Below are 12,161 nucleotides of genomic sequence, written 5' to 3'. Positions count from 1 at the left end.
GAGAGGGACACATATTCCTACAAGAACAAAAAGGTCCAGAAAGGCAGGGAAACAGATGCTTAAGCAAAGCCATGTTATTGGCCACCAAAGCTGCCATATGTTGGCAGAGCTGGTGTGGGTAAAAACTATTTTTTTTTACCCAATTTGCTACTTAGCCCTTTTATTTTATATATTAGACATATGGCCCTTCATCATAAGATTTCAGGGTGGTTCACAAGATAAAAGTTTTGCCCAATCTGAGAATTTCACACTTATCACTTAAAATAAAGACAAGACAATAAAATATCCATTATCCAAGAGGCAAAAATAAAGCAAAACACCTGACCATTGGATGGAACTGAGAACAAATGTTTACCCCAGGTTTTGCCTGTATGCACTGGTTAACGGATGCAGACACAGCATCACACCTTGTAACGGGAAACTCAGGTGGTGAGTGGATTGTAGCCAAACAAGGGCCACTGAGAAGTAAGAGGAAGTATCAACATGCTTGGGGTTACCCCAAGATTTGCAGAAGTAGTTTTTTAAAAAAAACAACCATAAGGGAGAAGGGCAGCCCTCTCAACAGTCGAATGAGGACTGAGACTGCTCAGAAGCCATGGACTGTTGACTGTCACCTGGAAAAGGAAAATAGAAGGAGGTGCAAGGGGATGGAACGAGGACAAAAATGCCCTGCCAGGATCAAATGGTGGGGGAAATCATACAAGTGCTCCTTTTAGGAGGGAATACACACAGCCACTCTTTCCTGCGGGTTCCACTTGTCTGATTCTAATTCAGTAGTTCAGGCTAGGTACAAAAGAGGTGGACAAAGTTCAAGGGTCAGTTTGCCCTGTTTAGCACAGTTAAGCTCAAACACAGTATGCAAGTGTACTTTTCAACCTCATGCCTATGCAAACAAAGTTTTTAAAGAAAACAGTCTCTTCCATGAAACACACGTCTCAAGCATGTACAGAGTTCAGCTAGGAATTATGGGAGCAGTGTTATATAAATCACCAAAAATGGAAACCTCTTAATTTTCTATTATTTCCGTTATTTGAACTGAGATTATGATATCGCTGCAGGTCAAATTTAGTTTCTAGGATATCAAGTATCTACAAGCTGTTCACTTTTTAACAAGGGAGATGCTTACTGCTCTCTTCCAAAACACCACGGCATCACATTGTCACTTCTGGGGTCGTTCCAAGAAGATGCACTCTGGCTTAATGGGGTTTCTTGAGAATTCAAGATGTGCTCTAGAAGTCTCCCTCCACCTAGATGAGAAAAAAGAGCATGCCATATTATAGCGGAATAGGGCAGAGCATTGTGTGTGCGCACGTTCAAATGTGTGTGTGTGTGTGCCCACACAGAGACACATATATGAGATAGTTACATTCCTGGTTTCCTTCCCAGAATGAATAGCATTTATGTATTTATAAATTATATCTATGCACATGTGCAAGCAGACATCATATGCTGCCCACTGATTTTTAAAGATAGGTGTGTAGCAAATTGGCTGTAATAATGTTACTTGTCTGAGCATTAGTAAAATACTGAAGCAACATGATGAATACTAGAGAATTGTAAAATTCACATATGGGATTGTAAATAATAATAATAATAATAATTTATTTATACCCCGCCCTTCCCTGCTCAGAAAACTGGGCTCAGGGCGGCTAACAACAAATTTAAAACACTTAATTGATGCAACAAAAACCAGCATAAAATACAGTATAAAACATGAATAACATTAAATTAAAAATTAAAAATCAATTTAGGGGGGAAATCCATCCAATAAACATTAGATGATCACCAGGGCTAGCTGGCTAAATTAGTCCTATTTGGGCCAGCGAGGAGACCAGGGGAGAATTAGCTGTGGGATCCCAGAGCGGGTAATCTTCATAAAAAGGGGAAGGGGAGGGAAGGAAGGGGAATAAAAGATCAGGCTAAGTTCAAATTGAAAGCCAGGCGGAATAGCTCTGTCTTACAGGCCCTGTGGAAGGAAGTTAAAACCTGCGGGGCCCTGGTCTCATGGGACAGAGCATTCCACCAGGTTGGAGCCATCACTGAGAAGGCCCTGGCCCTGGTGGAGGATAATCTGACTTCCTTAGGGCCTGGGACCTCTAAACTATGATTATTCATGGACCTTAATGTCCTCTGCGGGGAATACCAGGAGAGGCGGTCCCGTAAATACAAGGGCCCTAAGTCACAAAGGGCTTTAAAGGTCAAAACCAACACCTTAAACCTGACCCAATACTCTTTTTTGATACTCTTTTTGAGCTGTAATGGACAAGCTGGAAGGCTTATTTAGAATAAAAGCCTAATACACATTCAAAGAGTGTGAAATGCTTGAAAACTGTGAAGTCTTGAGTGATGCTGATAAAAAACAACAATACATCTAATGCCAACCAGATGTAGGCAAGAATAGTCATGGTTGTGGAAAAATAACAGCAAGTGGGCAGATCCACATCAACAAGGAGAAAGAGAAGCTTTGAAGCTTCCTGGAGCTCACCCAAAGTTCTTCCACAAGTTGACTGTTGCACATTTTCTTTTTCTCCAACCGGTTGTTCTCTCTTTGCCAGTTTCTGTGAGATTTTAGTATCTTTAGATACAGGCACAGGAGCGTATCTGCGTGGTGCTGGTGTCTTCTGCGAACTAATACCGCGGCTTTCATGTTTCCGGGAACATGCTGGAATGTGGGAAGATAGGTTTGCCCAATTAGAAAAAGGCATATTAAAGAGAGTGAGCAGTGAAAAGCAAATCACCCAAATTATGCCAGCGGTTAAAACAACTTCCTCAAGATAGAACAGTCTCAACTTGTCATATAAAGAGAACACACATTTTGCAAAACAGAGCTGGATATCTGGAAGGAAGGAAGTGGCAGATTATAGTCATGCCCATCTGTTTCATAAGTACTTAAAACACATGTCATGAGCTACAATACGTGCTTGGTGACTGCTCCAGAGTTATGGACTTGTGGAGGTCTGCCCCAACCTGAATATGTTTCAGAAGCAATCTTTCAATTTAAGAAACCTTTCAGTAGTCAGTAGTAACCAACAGAAGGAAGGGGGGATGGAAGAAAGAGGAGGTTGCTGAAATTATTCCCTTTTGTCTCTCCTGTCTTCCAGCTGGGACATTTAACCTATTCACAGGCAGAATATTCACAATTCACTATTCTGTTCGTACTAGAACCCAGCTACTATTCAGTAGCTGCAGCTACACAAACCTCTCCATTACTTTTTTCACTACTATGCATTTCAACACAGGGACTCTGATCCAGAAGCCACAGCAACCCTTGGTTAAGGAGGCATAATATTGAGATGTCTCAACTGAAAAACCGTCATTTATGATTGCTGGCAAACCACAAACCGCGATATGAAGTGGGTTTGGTGTTAGGATCGTGGCCATTGCTCTGCCACCATAGGCTGCTACATCGTGACGTGAATTTAGGAATCTGAGAAGACTGAAGATAAGAGGAGACAATCATGGTTTAGCCATTCCATGGCTGGAAGCTCACATCATAGTTTGGGTTCTGAACTATGATTAATTTTAACCATGATTTGGTGTGGTCTTAACTGAGCTGAACAGGCCTCTAAAGTCAAGAACTAGTTTTGCCATTATTGCTTTGGGGCATTAAGCAATCCTAATCTTATGCCTGGTCTACTTTTTATGGAGTCTTAAATTGAAGATGACAAACTCTAGAAAACACACAATTTTAACTGAAAGGAGATGCACACTATCAGCCTTTGCTGCTTTGAAGTTCTATACAAATCAGAGCAACCTAATCCCTCTCACCTTGCGCAGGTATGGCGTTGGAAGGAAAAAAACCATGCTGGTGAGCAGAGATAGGGTCAGTAAGAGGCTTGCCTGCATTCATGGCATGTGTTGCCGTTCTTTTGGAAGCTGCTGTGTTGACATCTTGGAAGCCACCCGAGTTCAGTGCAGAGTTAATCAAACGGGACTAGGAGAAAGAGGTTTCAGTTCAAACACAGGAATAGCTTGGCAAGAACTTCCGTGCACAAAAAAGACAGTATCAGTTGCAGAGAAAATATCATAAATACTCGCCTGTAGCTCAGGGGCTCTGCGCACCTCTATGGGCTGCCCACATGCCCTCCAGCCTAGCCCTAGACTCCAAAGACCTCCCTCCCTTTAATCAAGGGTCTTCTTGGAAACAGTTCCCCATTTGCGGAATGTCTTCCCTGGTGAGGTGCCTCTGTTTACCACGTTGACATTCAAGAGGAATTTTTAAACATCCCTGTTCATCCCATTTGATGGGTGAAAGGTACCGTTCCTGGCAATCTTGAGAATATTAGTTGCGTGGAAATTTGACCATTTCCAAATGTTTTATTTATTTATTTATAATGTGCTGTTGGCCTGTTATGCTGCTTGGCACCCCAGACTCCTTTGGGAGGAAAGTCAAGAAGCTTATTTATTAAGGGTTGCAGTCAATGTACTGCTAAGCCTAAGGTTCTGTCAGTGCAAGGATTTCTCTTTGCGTAAGGGAACATTCTCCCCCTCTGCTTCCTTACCCCATATCTGCTCCGGGGGTAAAGGTAAAGGTACCCCTGCCCGTACGGGCCAGTCGTGTCCGACTCTAGGGTTGCGCGCTCATCTCACTTAAGAGGCCGGGAGCCAGCGCTGTCCGCAGACACTTCCGGGTCACGTGGCCAGCGTGACTAAGCGGCATCTGGCGAGCCAGCACCAGCGCTGCACACGGAAATGCCGTTTACCTTCCCGCTAGAAAGCGGTACCTATTTATCTACTTGCACTTAGGGGTGCTTTCGAACTGCTAGGTGGGCAGGAGCTGGGACTGAACGACGGGAGCTCACCCCGCCACGGGGATTCGAACCGCCGACCATACGATCGGCAAGTCCTAGGCACTGAGGTTTTACCCACAGCACCACCCGCTCCGGGGGTACCTTCCCCGAACGCTATGGAGCATATACAGGAACAGTATATCTCCTCCTAAAGGGTGCCATTCTGTGTGTTTTTGTGGGTTGAATCTTGAGAAGAGCATGCAGAGGTGGGCTTGCAAAAGCTGCTTCCCCCTTTCCCCACCAGAGCCTGCTGAATCGGGTGGGACCAGCTAAGTTGGCCTTTCCTTGGGATCCAACCATGGATTGTTAATATGCATAGGTTATAACAACAGCAGCATAAGGTGAGCAACATAAAGGCACAGTAAACCAAAATAAGTTCCCTTAATGCAGTTACATTTAAAAATTGTAGCCACGGGTGATGTGTCGGAATTCAAGCGAGCAGAGCCTCCAGCTCTTAGGAATTTGGCCACCCTCCAGGTGCCCGGCTTGAATCCTTGTGACCTCCTGTCTGCCAGCGTCTGCCGGCAAGATCAAGGGAGGTCTCTTCGGCGATCCTTTTCAAACGTGAAAAGAACACACCACTCCTCCCCCTCCCATCTCCAGGGGGGGGGAATGAGACAGACAGAAATGTATCTACATGTCTTTATTTCTGTCTTTCAGCAGTACAGAGAAAACATGTCTGCACACTCTGCTTCCCAACTGCAGAGAGAGAATAAACTCCACCCATGTACTTCCAGTACAGGGTCATGTGCTGCTCTGAGCTAACATCCGGCGCTCAGAGCAGTGAATAGACTGTTCCTGGTTCCCACGGTACAATCCAATAACATCCACATCCTGTTTACCATTCCAGCCACCTGGTGCTTGCTTCTGCATTGCTCCTTTTTCGTAACATCCTCCCCCAAAAGAATCAATGTGTGTTGCAGCAAGCAAAGCATGATCCAGAGAAGAAAACAAACAGTTGTTATACACATAACACTCCCTTGTTGTTTCAGTTCCACCCTTGGAACTCCCCGCCACTGGTTTCCCCAGTGTACCTCTCTGGTTGTCTGGTTTCCAAGGAATGAGTGCATCTGCATTACCTTGGCTAGCAACTCTCTGTTGTGTCTTTGTCTCTGACTTAGACACAGCTCCAACCTGTCCTCGGTTGTTTACAACAGCAACACATGCAACAGCTAAGTTAGCAAACTCTTTTGAGTACCTCTTGGGTGGTTGACCCTTTGTAACCCTCTCAGACCTACGTATGAGGTGCTGATCCTCTCTGCTCACTGGTCCAGTCTCAGGACTCTTTGGAGAACTGGTTCCAATGGTAAACAGTGGTTCATCCTTCAGTTGTGAAGGCCTATCTATTGTGTGAGACTTCCTCTCAATGACTGTGACAACTGAGCTCTCCGAGCTATCAGTGTCATCACTTTCTGTACAGCTGAAATCAGTGAAATCATCATCATCTGAATCGTCCTCAGTGGGAAATGTGTGTACTATCACTCTCTCCTGTTCAGGAGCACTCTCTAGAAATTTTGTGAGAATCACCTGACCAGATTCAGACAAAATTACTCTGTAGAGACCCTTTTCATACCCCACAAAAATGCCTCTGGCATTCTTTACTCCACCTGGAGCTTCTGTTCTCACATGAGACCCAAAAACCTTGAAATGGGCAACAGAAGGTTTTCTGTGGAACAGTTTCTCAAAAGGAGAACTTCCCAACTCTTTTGAAACCTTTCTCACTTTCGTATAACAGAACGACATTAGAGACTCGGCCCAGTACTCATGTGGCAGATGTGAACTTAGCAATTGCGCTTCCATCCCCTTTTGCAATTCTCTGTTCACCCGTACACAGACACCCCTGTTCCACGCTTCCGCTGAAACAGCAATCTTGTGTTTGATCCCCTTCTTCTGCAGGAACCTTTGGAAATCCTGTAAAAGAAAAATCTGCTTCTCATCTGTGAATAGACAATCAATGTTAGCATCATGCATACTCTTAACTTTGTCACAAAACTCCTGAAACCTCTCCAAGGCTTCCTTTGGCTTTCTCAACACATAAACCCAGACATAGTTAGAGAAATGATCCACACACACAAGATAATATCTTGCATTGCCTCTAGATGGTTCTAGAGGACCAATCACATCAGCATACACCCGCTGAAATGCCCTGTTGACCCCGGTCTTCTTCTTGCTCACACCTGCAAGAGAAACTAGGTTAGACACAGATGAATTACATTCCATGTAATCACTTTGTGCAAAAGTCAACAAATATAGTCCATCCTTCTGTTTGGCAGAAAGATATAGCTCTCCATCTTTGTAGATCTCGCAGCTCTCAGCATCGTAGGACAGTTTCAGTCCTCTCTTTGCAATCTGCGAAACACTTAGCAGATTGAACTTTAATTCAGGAACCAAGTAAACATTGTTTATTGTCAAGTCCAGACTCTTAAGATAGACAGTCCCCACGCCGGCCGCTTCCAGCTCCTGACCGTTGGCCTGTGTCACAGTGAAGCTTTGCTTCTTAAACGTTGAAAAGAGTCCTCTGTGTGGGGACATATGAACCGTCGCTGCAGTGTCGATAATAAACGCGTTCCCAACATCTGGCGTGGTTCCTTTCGCCATCAATGCCTTTCCAGGTTTCACCGAAGTCTTGGTATGACCTTTGCCTGACGCCTCAGGCTTTGCTGAGCGGCCCTTCGCTCCTTTTGGCTGACGTGGCTTCTTGCAGTTCCGCTGAAGATGCCCAGCCTGTCCACAATTGTAACATCGGACAACGCTCAAAGCTACAGCATCCTTTCCAGTAGCTTCATCTGCGGGGGAATTAGAACTCCGTTCCTCCCTCCCCCTGTCCTTTTCTTCCAGTGCAGCATGCCGGCTGTGTTCATCCTGAACCACGGCACTCAGGGGAGGTGGACAAGGTAACGCTCCCCCCTTCCTGGCATCCATGCTGAATCCAAGGGTCAGCTTTACACTCAACCTCAAGCCAGCTTTCACTTTTCAAGCCAGTAAACTCCAAAAGTCTTTGTTTACTGCTTCACTGGCAGGCAAACCTTTGGGCTGTTTTTTTTCAAAACCCTTGCACAGCTGCGCAGATACACTTTCGATTTCCCAGGCTCTTTTTAGCCATTCTTTAACTGGCAGACGTTGCCTAGCAACCTGCTCAGGACGGAATTCCGGCTCTGGTACAGAATATTCTCATGAAATGAAACAGCAGGGTTCTACATTTTGACCTTGCCATGGTGATCCATGCGACGGTCACCTCCAGGCTTGACTACTGTAACTAGCTCTATGCAGGGCTGCCCTTGAAACTGACCCCAAAACTCCAGCGGGTGCAGAATGCTACGGCGAGACTCATTCATCCGGTGCTATACCAGCTGCACTGGCTCCCGGTGGAGTACAGGATCAGGTTTAAGGTGCTGGTTTTAACCTTTAAAGCCCTATATGGCCTAGGACCCTCGTACCTATGGGACCTCCTCTCCTGGTATTCCCCACGGAGGACCTTAAGGTCTGCAAATATTAACACCCTGAAGATCCCAGGCCCCAGGGAGATTAGACTGGCCTCGACCAGAGCCAGGGCCTTTTCGGCCGTGGCCCCAGCCTGGTGGAACGCTCTCTCACAAGAGACTAGGGCCCTGCAGGATTTGACATCTTTCCGCAGGGCCTGCAAGACGGAGCTGTTCCGCCAGGCCTTTGGTCGGGGTTCAGTCTGATTCTTTTCTTTCTGTATAAGAACAAGCATTAAAGAGGCTTCCTAGCCCGCTCACAGGTCCTTTATAAGACCAGTGGTAACAGCTGGCTCTGGAGAATATTAACCACTCTCAATTTTACCCATGGACCATCATCTGTCCAGATTTTGCTCTGAACTAATTTCAAGATGTATTTTAACTAATTGATTGCCTGTTTTTATGTTCTTATGCTCTTTGTATACTGTCTTAGTTTCATGATGTTAGCCACCCTGAGCCCGGCTCTGGTACAAATAAAATAAATAATAATAATAATGCCAGTACCTGAATATTCATTTGCTGCTGCTGCAAATTTTCCAGATGCTGAATTCGCTGTTCCATGAACTGATTCATCTGCTTTTCAAGTTCGCCGACTCTCTGATGGCAAGAGGGCCCCTCAGGCTGTTGGGCTTTCAAGATGGCTTGCTGGTCTGCAACACGCTGCAGCTGTTTGTCTGTCTCCTGCAACTTGGTAAGCATTTCGGACACAGAGCTCACTTTTGCTTCCAAGTCGCTCTGGACCTGGAGGGAAAGACGCAAGCTAAAAGTTGTGAAGGCCAGAACTTCTCTCCCCCGAGCCTAGATGGTTGTCCTTGGGTTGCAAGAAAAGCTGCCCTTTAACATGGCTGAGCCTGGTCTAAGGAACTGGAAGGCTACCCACCAATTTCTAAGCGGTCTGTTGGTTAAAAAGGGAATTCAGGTTTTCTGAAAACAAGATCTAAATTCCATTTCCAGCACACACACATGCATGCACCTTTCAACACCCACCCACACCCCCCAGAAAAAATCTTCGAGAGTTTAGTTTTCACAGGGAGCTTACGAAAGTTTGTTTACATTTTTTAAAATATTTGCAAGTTGTTTCATGGAGGGGAAAGGCAGGGAATATTTTCTAAACAAATAAATAATGAAGCCAGTTACTTACTTTGAAAAGTGGGGCTGTAGAAGCTATAGCTGCTGCTGTGGCAGCTGCGATGGTTGTAGCTGACTCTATCTCGCTTTGTGTTGACTTGGTACTGTCCTTTTTGTCAGAGCATACATCATCCAGCAGTTGGACCTTCACCTCTTTAAATACAGGAACAGTCTGAATTCTAAATATACAAAACAGGCACGGAAAAGTGTTTTTATTTTCTTTTGTAAGAGCCATCCCCCCCCCCTAAAAGTATTTTCAGTGAACTAATGTCACTTCAACCCTGGAACATGAAGAGGCATCAAGTAAGATGTTTTACACCAGGACATACTACTTGTTCGTCTTAGTTGGGATTCCTGCATTGCAGGGGTTGGACTAGATGATCCTTGGGGTGCTTTCGAACTCTACAATCTGTCTACTTCTTGACGCCTCAAAGTACACCCCTGCCTTTTTTAAAAATTCTGAGTCTGGAGATTGCCTGCTCTTTTTGGCTGTGTTTTATTTTATTTTGAGTGTGTCTGGGCTTCTGTTTGGGGGATGGTTCCTAATATCACAAATTTGACTTCAGTAAAATGGGTATTTTGTAGTGCTCATGCAGTAACCCGCTGCCTTGCAGGACAACTTTGGAAGAAAAAGGGCTCAGGAGTAAACCACGCACAAATACAGAATGGAGCCCATAAGGCAGTTGGGTGACGCCTTGTATACCGCCCTCTGGCAACTCCTGCAACCAAGCTGGCACCAAACAACTTGCTTTCCTTTCCTTTGGACCACATCAGCGAGGCTGAGAAGGGGGGTCTGGTCATCAGGGCACCTCAGGACCTCCAGACACACTGCCCAGGCTTGCACCCTGGAGAGGCCACTTCATTTTTTAAAAATACAGTGGTGCCTCACAAGACGAAATTAATTTGTTCCGCGAGTTTTGTTGTCTTGCGATTTTTTCGTCTTGAGAAGCCCGGTGTCGGAAAAGTTTTGGAAAAGCTTCAAAAATCACCAAAGTCTTCAAAAACCTCAAAAAAGGCTACCATACCGCGTGCTGTGAGTTGCTCCTCGAAGTCAAGTCGCAACTGTATTAACGGTTTTAAGAAAAAGGAAACAAACTTGCAAGACGTTTCCGTCTTGCGAAGCAAGCCCATAGGGAAAATCGTCTTGCGAAGCAGCTCAAAAAACAAAAAACCCTTTCGTCTTGCGAGTTTTCCGTCTTGCGAGGCATTCGTCTTGCGAGGTACCACTGTACAGTGGTACCTCTAGTTGCAGACACGATCCATTCCGGGGTGCGAAAAGTCCGCAACTAGAGCGGCGCTTCTGCGCAAGCGCGGAGCGCAATAGACTGCTTCTGCACATGTGCGAAGCACACAGAACGCTTCTGCGCGTGCGGTGAAAGCTGGAAGTATACACTTCTGGGTTTGCCGTGTTTGCAGACCGAAAAGACGCAACACGCACCTAACGCAACACGAGGTGTGACTGTATTTCCAAATGTGCCCCGGGCTGCTGCAAACTGGCAGGAGCTCTCCAGGGTTCTAGGCAGAAAATTAATTCCCACCACCTGCATACAAAGCTCAGTGGTACAGCACATAAGAAGATCCCTACATAAGCAGCTTTCAATGCTGCCAGTTTTCTCCAGCGATTCTACCCACTGTGTCCCCAGCATATTAGTAGACAGCAGTAACACTTTTGAGCCATTAAGGAATTCATAGATGGAATCAAGTAAACAGAAGCATTCAACATTTGCTTCCTTACCTCTGCTTGAATACAGCTCTTACAGCCTCCTTCTGCCCAGTATCATACTGGGAAATAAACATGTCAGCTAATGTGGAAGAAAAAAACAGAAACTATACTCATTAGAATCTAAACAAAGCACAACCTTACAAAAAGAAAACAAAGGCCTGTTCGGATACCACTTATCATCAGAATCTCTACAAAGATGGAGATCAGATCTTGGGCTCACTTGTCACCTTATCACAACCTCGCACAGAACATAACATTTTGCTGTACGCTGCCCTGGGCAACTTTGGGAGGAAGGGCGGGATTTAAAATTCCCATCATCATCATAATAACAGAATTTATGGAGACCAGGCTTTATTTTGAATCTGGAATTTCTCTAACATTGTAACCGAAACCCTGCTTTCAAGCAGATTCCGGACAACTACTGTTAGGCACACAACATTGCAGCACAATCAGAACACTAAGATTTTAACTGTTAACAGCTCAAGTCACACCTAAAAGTTATGGACAAAAATATCACATGAAGCCATTGAATTTTTGCCGCATTGATCGATTATGAAACTTAATTTACATTGTGCCTGAGCGACTGTGGTGTCCATTATGCTGTGTCCCCCCCCCCCCACCGACATCTGCCCTCCCTCTCTGCCAGCTTCTATAGTAGGGAAAGATGGAAAGAACCCAGAAGTTGCCTCAAAAGAACCCGGAAGGGTTGACTTCTTCCTTTCCCTCATTCACGTCCCCAACACTGCTACCATTGTCTACCTTTTGTGTACTTGACTACTTCGATAAATGCTCGTTTTCATCTTCAGTATTTAAAATATACCCCGAAATATGGGGGAAATTGTCCCCAAAGGACAAATAAAACCAGGAACAAAAGTTGCACTCCTATGCACTTTTACCTAGTAATAAACACCATTGCTAGTTTCAGAGAGCATTTGCAAAGGAGTGAGTTGCATTACCTTTTTGTTTGCTGCCATCCTCTTTTACTTGTGAAGGAATGTGTACTCCAGTGTCGTGTGAATAAGCCTGCTTGGGGGGGGGAGG

The 12,161-nt window shown here is 45.1% G+C and overlaps 1 protein-coding gene across 8 annotated transcripts in view; it reads right to left on the bottom strand.

Annotated features, from left to right (window-relative positions):
• Positions 1-12,161, bottom strand: part of KIAA0586 (KIAA0586 ortholog) — a 71,652-nt gene that overhangs the window by 53,311 nt on the left and 6,180 nt on the right. For 6 of the 8 annotated variants that reach the window (XM_053394249.1, XM_053394758.1, XM_053394429.1 and 3 more), the window contains exons 4-10: positions 12,077-12,146; positions 11,133-11,199; positions 9,411-9,576; positions 8,774-9,010; positions 3,769-3,934; positions 2,486-2,662; positions 1,127-1,247 (exon numbers count right to left, since the gene is read on the bottom strand). In XM_053394249.1, coding sequence (XP_053250224.1) covers positions 1,127-1,247; positions 2,486-2,662; positions 3,769-3,934; positions 8,774-9,010; positions 9,411-9,576; positions 11,133-11,199; positions 12,077-12,146 — 1,004 coding nt within the window. The remainder of the gene's footprint in view (positions 1-1,126; positions 1,248-2,485; positions 2,663-3,768; positions 3,935-8,773; positions 9,011-9,410; positions 9,577-11,132; positions 11,200-12,076; positions 12,147-12,161) is intronic. The other 2 variants (XM_053394595.1, XM_053394337.1) reach the window with 1 other exon arrangement.

The sequence above is a fragment of the Podarcis raffonei genome, chromosome 1, assembly GCF_027172205.1.
Source record: "Podarcis raffonei isolate rPodRaf1 chromosome 1, rPodRaf1.pri, whole genome shotgun sequence".
Lineage (NCBI taxonomy): Eukaryota > Metazoa > Chordata > Lepidosauria > Squamata > Lacertidae > Podarcis > Podarcis raffonei.
This window is presented reverse-complemented; position numbering and strand designations above follow the sequence as displayed.